At 32.4% G+C, this 8,495-nt stretch overlaps 1 protein-coding gene across 1 annotated transcript; it reads left to right on the top strand.

Annotated features, from left to right (window-relative positions):
• Positions 1-1,792: 1,792 nt before the first annotated feature.
• On the top strand, positions 1,793-3,318 carry LOC115711308 (protein STRICTOSIDINE SYNTHASE-LIKE 12-like). Its single transcript, XM_030639644.2, has 3 exons — positions 1,793-2,113; positions 2,262-2,531; positions 2,685-3,318. Exons 1-3 carry the CDS (start codon positions 1,875-1,877, stop codon positions 3,154-3,156), a joined length of 981 nt encoding a protein of 326 aa, XP_030495504.1. The 5' UTR covers positions 1,793-1,874; the 3' UTR covers positions 3,157-3,318.
• Positions 3,319-8,495: the final 5,177 nt, after the last annotated feature.

Genomic DNA, 8,495 nt, shown 5'->3' with positions numbered 1-8,495 from the left:
GGTTTGGGCGGGTTAACCCGCCCAACCCGTCGGTCGGGTACAGAATTTTTTTTTTTTAAATTGGGCAGTTTGCATGCAGAATTTTATAACCCGATCTTTATGTTGGGTTGGAAAATATATAGTATAAACCGACTAAACCGACCGATGTACAACCCTAAAATAAAGGGAATTAATTGTTTTTATTAAATAAGAAAGTTATTTTTAAATTACAATAAAATTCTTGTATAAAAAATTAAAATAAAAAACATTAATCAAAGGGTAAAATTGTAAAAGAGTTTGGAGGTGAAAAAAACTCTTATTATATATAGAGCATTGTTATTAGGTACCAGTGGTGCCTGATACCTTTTCGACATATCGCGTTGCGATTGGCTAGCGATACTTCCTAAAAATTATTATATTAAATTATATGGGATCTCATACTTAGTTGGACCAATAGCGATATTAACACATAGAAGGGTGCTAGACACCACCGGTACCCTTTAACATTTCTCTTATATATAATATAAATAGTCAAATCAAAAGAGCTCATCTACACATGTACATATTGGTAATGGGAGACTACTTACTTCTATAATACATAGAATTGTGTTGGTTTTTTTTTTTTTCAAAAAAGATTATATAAGATTTTTTTTTCCAGAACTATATCTTGTATTTTGTTGTGACCCCTAGTTTATTTGAAAAGAAAAAAAAAAGTACCTCAAACTATTAACAGTGTTGTATAATTCAACTTCTATCCATTTCTTATCATAGAATGATGATGTTAAGATTTACATGGCCATCATTTAACTTGCGGGCACTGTGTGTACGTAGTTGGCACTATCATGTGTATAATCTAAATTAAAAAATACCACAAAAACATATTTTAAATAATTTAATCAATAAAAATTAATTTAAATTATTCACAATCCTAAATAGCCTATTAATGAATTAATTTGAAACTTTTAAAATTAAAATTGTACTTGAAATTTAGCCCCAAAATTGTACTTAAAATTCAATCACAAATATTTATATATGTTAATAAATCAATAAATTAAAACATTTACATTGTATAATCTTTTAATCTTCAGCTTCATCTTTTAGTCCAACAATAAAGTATAAATAGATAATAGTTTTGGGGTACAAATTAATGATAAATAGTTTTAATTTTTTTTTATTTAAATGTTTATATATTACAACCATGCATAACTTGGGACTCGAACCCAGAATCTCCAACACACACACTCCTATGGCCACTTGAGCTAGGCTCGAGTGGTTCAAATAGCTTTAATATTAATATATGAAAAACAAATCTTAATATTTTTTTAGCACTTAATGAATTTTCATATTTAGAATGAAAAGAAAAATTATAAAGAAAAGCACTCAATTTAATAAAATTTTCTACATCAAACTTTAAAATTTAATTAATTTTAAATCAAAAAAAAATTAATTAATTTATTTTTTTCTCTAATTTTTTTTTTTTTTATATTTTTCATATCTTTTTCTTTCCTCACAAAAATTCAACTTATAAATTATAGCCTTAAAAAACTTTAAATATATAAATGTATTAATTAATAATAACCACCTATATTTGGGGCTTTAAGCAATTACCTAACTTTTTTTTTTTTTTGATTCAAGCGTTTATATATTACATCATGTTTTACCTGGGACTCGAACCCAGGACCTCCAACACTCACACACCCACCTATGGCCACTTGAGCTAGCCCCAAGTGGTTATTACCTAACTTTATTTAAAATTAGGCAGCTCTTATATATATTTATACATATAACATTGACTAAATACAGTTATGAAGATGAAATGACTAAATCCCTATAAATACTTGTAAAAACCTTTATCAATAATATAAGAAAAATTGAAAGCCTTTCAAGCAACAATCATGGGCATCATCAATATCATGATTGCCTTTCTTTTTCTTTCCTTTTCCATACATATAGTTATACCGCAATCTACACTTAATAACTTTCAAAGGTTGTATTTACCATCAACTTCAGTAGGCCCTGAAGCAATTATCTTTGACTCCCTTGGTAGAGGACCATATACTGGCATTTCAGATGGCAGAATTATCAAATATAATGGATCTAGTTTCACAGAAGTGTATATTACTTCACCAAATAGGTATCATATATGTATATATATATATATTTATATATTTCTACATTTATAGATTGAAATGAAGTTACCATAAAAATTTATGCTTAACTTTTGTTTTAATTAATATTGTTTGATATAAATTTATGCATTTTCAAATTTGATTATATTTCAGGTCTAGATTAGTGTGTGATGGAAGAAATGCCCTAGGTCTTTTGGGACCAATTTGTGGAAGACCATTAGGAATCGATTTCTATTACAAAGAAAACCTTTTATATATTGCAGATGCTTATAAAGGACTTCTTGTGGGAGCTAATGAAACACTTGCAGTACAACTAGCCACTGAAGCAGAAGGGGTGCCTTTTAAATCGCCTGACGGCTTAAATGTTGACCAACTTACTGGAGAGGTTTATTTCACAGATGCCAGTTCTGTATACCAAATAAGGTATATAAATATAAATATATAGATATATATGCATTCCCAAAGTAAGGGTAGAGAAGAATATAACTTAGGAAATTATTATGTATATATTTGTACGTAAGTACTTGTGTGAGTACGTAGTTTTTACTAAAATTAAGGTTTTACATGTTCTCGCAGCGAATTGCCAGTAGCAGTTTTATTGAATGACTCAACAGGAAGATTACTAAAATACAACCCCGTATCAAAAAATGTAACAGTGCTTCTAAGGGGGCTAGGTGGAGCAGCCGGAGTGGCAATAAGTAATGACAGCTCGTATGTTCTTGTAAGTGAGTACATACCTAAGAGAATTCAAAAATATTGGCTAAAAGGTCCCATGGCTTTTAAATCAGAAGTTATTATCAACCTCGAAGGCAGGCCTGATAACATTAGGAAGAGCCCTAGAGGAGACTCTTTTTGGGTGGCAGTGACAACAACGAATCTAGTTGGTGGAACTATCCCTAAAGCCATAGAGATTAATGGAAATGGTGTCATCTTGCGTAACATATCTCTCGACCGCTATTATTCCACCTCTATTAGTGAATTTAGCCAGCACGGGGAACAGTTTTATGTCGGATCTCTTCAAGCTAGATTTGTTGGTAAATTTAACTAATGAAATCTAGGGGTTACACATTATAAATAGAACAATATGTATGGTTGGTGAAAATAATGTCAGTGAACTCTATACCTATTGATCTAAACATGAGAAATAATAACAAATAATAATTGTAAACCACATAAAATTATAATGTATAAGAATCGAGTGATCTCAAAATATAGTAGAAATGAAAGATAAAAATTACATTCTATTGCGGAACGAGAAGATTGGAGAGAAGAAAATGAAAATGAAATTATATTAAAACTGAATGAATTAGGATTATAGAGATGAGCCTATATATATATAGCTCAATGAGAAGCATATATTAACTAACCAAATCATAAAAATAAACTAACTCTCATTAGTTAGGCCAAACTAACCCAAGCCCAATGGTCATGATAACCCAACTAACCAATGAACAAACAGACTGTAACTAAACTAACAAAACAATAACAAAGCATATTAGAACTTCTTACCCCCCTCAAGATGGGCTTTTATTTAAGGATATTTTGCTGATGTGAGAAGTCAAAACTATAGAAGGGATAGTGGATTGGTAAAGGCATCTGTATGAGCTGAAGTGTGCCATTTATTGGTATGAGTCTGATCATGGAATCTTTGATTTTGTCTCCGATAAAGTGACAATCAATGTAACGACCCGAGTCTTAGATCGTGACAGATATGTAATATCCATAACTTAGGTGGTCAAATATCAAACTTTGACCCTTGTAGGAAGATAAAGTTTATAAATGATCCTTTAATTTATTTTACAAAATACCTATTGAAAATATTAATGGATTAAGTCCTATGTCTATAAGAAAATATTTGGAATAATATTAGGACCACTCTTCAATATAAAAGAGCATTAATATCTCTACAGTTATGTAGTCAGTGAATAGATAGATTTATCAAGTCAATAAAATACATAAATAATATCTAGCATCCATCATTCCTCATTTCTAACTAGTACATAACTAATTTAAGACATCCTGACCATCCATTCACTACTACAAAACTGGTTTTTCTTGATGTTTTCAAATAGTTGAGTAAAGTATTCTCGTCAGTTTCTATAACTGTCACCTTAACGACCGTCACAAAATGGGCAGAATAGGTGGTGATTCGAAACAGTCGCTAATTTCAAATTCCCAATTAATGGTTTAAAACCATGCCCTATACTATAGGCGATAGTTTAAAATTGTCCCCTATACTCCATTATATGCAACGTTTTTAAACTGTGCCATATAGTACAAGTTATGATTTTTAAGTTTAAAATATTTTTTTCGGCGACAGCTTTTTCAATCGTTACATTATAAACATAGAGGAAAAATACTGATTTTCTGCCATTTTTTTTCCTGCGTTAATTTTTAATTTTTTTTACAAATTTATATAGTCAAAATAATTAAGATAACGCTAATATCATCTAAATATATTTAAAAATCTATATAGTAACAATAATTAAACTAACACTAATATCATCTAAATATTATTAAAAATCTATATAGTAATAATAATTAAACTAACACTAATAATCATCTAAATATATTTATAAATATATATAGTAACAATAAATTGAAATATATACACACTGATCAACAACGCAACCATTGTCGCTCTGATTTTGCATTCACGTAAAGAATCCACCGATCATGCATAATATTTATCTCGTCATTTGTGTACAAAATGGAGAACTTACCCTGTAAAATAAATGTAAATATTAATTAATAAAAACTTATTATCATATGCTATTCAATAAAAAATAATATTCATTATAATACTTATTAATTATTTCACCGGTTATGTCAATTCTAGTATTGGATCTTCTACTGTCATATAATTTTCAATGAATTTTATGACGTAGTATCTACATTATTGTCATCTCGTTGTTCAAGACATATAAGAGTTATCCAGTGGATAGGTCTATCAGGTTACCTTGTCATTTGATTGTAAATGGTGAATGATCTACACAAAAAGTAAAGTTAGCATATATAAATTTATAAATATAAAACACGCTTATAAATTGGGATGTTTGATATAGAACTCACATGGATATGATGAATTTTAAATAATCTGGTATGTTGCCATTCCTTCGATCCAAGTACGCCACCATGCGTACTTGGTTTGATGAGTACAAGCATCAAGTGAAACATAATATTAAGATTACCTCTTCTAGGCTCCAACCAACAATGCATCCAATACAAAAAGGTCTGCATATCCAAATTAAACAAGCAACAATTCAGTTTGTAAATTGACCATATTTTTAATTTTGCATTAGATCAATTCGTAAATAATATTAAGATTACCTCTTTTGAACTACCATTAGTAGGTGACGGTGCTGTTGCGGGAGCAAAAACCTTCCTAAAATACAGTCGTGATGGAGTAGAGACATTGGCAGCACCCAATGGTTATGCTATGGGATCTGGTGAAGTAGAGACATTGGCAGGACTCGATGATTGTGCTACAGGATCAGAGGCAAGGTCAGCATGGGCTTGTTCATTCGATGCTCCTCCAGCTATAGAACTTGTCGCATGGGATGTACCCGCAATGCTACTATACTAGAAACAAACTAGACAAATAAGCTCATCCACTTTCTCCTGCAGTTGTCTATTATTTTCCTCTGTCTCATAGATGCGTCTTTTCAAATCTGATGATGTCTTGTTCGACCCATCTGTATTTTTCCTTTTAGGGGATGGTGTGTTGAAATATTTGGCCTAGGTGATGCAATAACCCATGGCTCGAACCCGACCACCATGCTTATTTGTCCCTAGTGCTATGGTCAACACGTCCCTCATACCTTCTACATGCATAACTCCCTCTTCCACTTGCTTACGAAAGTCATCCTACAAACATAAAAAATAGAGTTAGAAATAAATTATGAAACATAACAGTATAAATGAAATTATACTTTAAACTTACAATCTGCTTAACGATTTTTGTAGTTGGGTCCTCCACCATGCCTTTCGTGTTCATGTGAAGTCTTTCCCATATTTCAAATCTATCAAATTTGGTAATTTGGTTGCCTGCCTCTTTCTTTATTTTTTTCTTGAACCATCCTTACACCACCTCATCCGATGTGATAGTTGTAAATACTTTTTGCCCTTCCCTTTCGGGCCTTTTTCTCCTTACCTCAATGTCTGGACCCAATCTTCTAGCCACAAACTCTCTCCATTGTTGCAAATAAATTATGCTTTCATACAGTTTCGGTACCTTATAAAGAAGTTGGGTAGCCACATCTTTGATTGTAAAAATACCTTTTATTAGGGTATTTTTCCAATCCTTTCATCTCTCTCCACCTTTTGAAATGGTTAATTTCTTATCCGTCTTTGGTATATCGAATGCGGCCTAAAAAAATTGACAATCATAGTTATAAGTACAAATTACAACTAATAGTAAAAACGACGAATAGTAAAATTAAGTTTACCTTTATGTCATCCAATAATTAGTTTTTAATGTCCTGACTCACTCTAGGCCACGATATGTCTCAAAGTGGAACATTAATTCGCACCCATGTTCCAATTTAGGTAACTCTTTTCATCGCTACCTTTCCCCATTGTTGTCTATAGTTATTGTACTCAACCTCAAACTTTTTTCCCTCGCTAACTGTTGCCCTGGATTTTTCCTAATACACATGGCAATCCCAAAGTCGACCAAGTGGTAGGAGAGCCTAAATATGAAGAGTAATTAAGGTAAACCTATTTAGACAACAGTTTGAGACCTAATGGTCATGTCCGAGAAGCCCCTCCAGGAGCTTCAGTCATGTTATGCTAAGTTAAGAATTACGCCCACCTCACGGAGCTACAAAAAACATTCAAGTCTGGATGTTGGATCCCGAACCTAAGTTAGTATAGGCGCATCAAATGCAGCATGGGGAAGACATCTATGAATGGCTCTGAAAAGACATGTTAGAGGCATTAAACCCACTATTTGGCGATTACACTCTGATCTATGAATATTATGACGAGTGCACAATGAACTATCACATCAATTAAGGAAGGTTAAGGGCTTATCTCACCAAACACCTAGGAAACGCCTATAGAACCTACCAGATTGACATACATACCCTGTTATCTGAACCTAGGAACTTGTGCAAGTAATACTTCCACTAGGGCTGCACACGGGTCGGGTTTTTGGGTTTTCGGGTGGTCGGGTTTCGGTTTTCGGATTTCGGGTCTTGGAAATGCACAACCAAACCCAATTTTCGGGTGTTCGGGTATGGCGGGTTTCGGGTCGGGTATTGCGGGTTGGGTGTGGTCGGGTTCGGGTGTTATTGGGCTAAGCCCGAATGTTTCATTTATGGACTTAGATGAAATTTAATTTTTTTTATATTTAACATAAACATCCCACAACAATTCCAAAGAACCCCATGCAGTTATAATAGTTCTGACCTTTTAGTTTTCTAGACAGTTCTCTATTAATGGGGGCAAAAGTTTGACCAAGCTAATTATATAATAATAGAGTAAACAATAAATAGGCATATAATTATATATATAAGAAGTTATAAGGTTTTTTTTTTTTGAGTCTTGTGTCTTGGCTTGGACTCTAGTCGAGTTGGTTCGAAAATAATGTATAGTCAGTGACCTTTTAATGAATAATAGTAAACAATAAATGTGACCTTTTAATGAATAGTAAACAATAAATAGGCATATAATAACTATTAGTCACTGACAGTGAATTCAATCGAAAAATATGATAAACTATAAATTAATATTATTAATATTTTAATATAATAAAAAAATAAATTTTTTAATGTTTTTTCGGGTTACGGGTTAGAACCCGACCAACAAAAAAAAAAATTTTAATATCCGAACCCGAAACCCGTGTGGGGTATTTTCGGGTTGAACCCGACCCGCCACACGGGTTTTTAAATTTTTAGTTTTTTTTACAGCGGGTCGGGGCGGGTGGTCGGGTTTTTCGGATTTGCGGGTCTAAATGTTCAGCCCTAACTTCCACACTTGGAACAATAGTAAATTTTTCACCTTCCTTATGAGGCTATCAATACCCCAACTATATTTTGAAAAAGGGATCAGAAAAAACAGTGTAAACACCCTCTGTAAAAACTACTATATTAAATAGCAGTGACTCGTTGACTAAGGCTCATTAATGCCCAAACCACGTAAAAATACTTGCATTGAATTTCTTCTAATTATTTAAACAATTCTAATTAATTTGTTGCTGAAAATATCGATCAACATTTTGGTGCTTTCATTGAGAGTTGTAGGAAGATTTCCATAGAAGGAATATCATAATAAATTCTTAGTACGATGGTGTTGAGAAGGAACAATGCACATCAACCACGTCAACCTCAAGGCCCTAAGAGGCCAGAGAATGAAAAAGTAGCTTCACGTGTAGAGGTGGAAGAA

Source organism: Cannabis sativa, chromosome 3, assembly GCF_029168945.1.
Source record: "Cannabis sativa cultivar Pink pepper isolate KNU-18-1 chromosome 3, ASM2916894v1, whole genome shotgun sequence".
In the NCBI taxonomy this organism is placed as follows: Eukaryota; Viridiplantae; Streptophyta; class Magnoliopsida; order Rosales; family Cannabaceae; genus Cannabis; species Cannabis sativa.
Note: the sequence above shows the minus strand (reverse complement) of the source record. Positions and strands in the feature narration are given on the sequence as shown.

Excerpts from the sequence above, each read along its gene's own strand:
- LOC115711308 (XM_030639644.2), top strand. The coding sequence starts at position 1,875 with ATGGGCATCATCAATATCATGATTGCCTTTCTTTTTCTTTCCTTTTCC. Across the intron at positions 2,114-2,261 it reads TATATTACTTCACCAAATAG|GTCTAGATTAGTGTGTGATG; the intron begins GTATCATATATG and ends ATTATATTTCAG. Across the intron at positions 2,532-2,684 it reads AGTTCTGTATACCAAATAAG|CGAATTGCCAGTAGCAGTTT; the intron begins GTATATAAATAT and ends ATGTTCTCGCAG.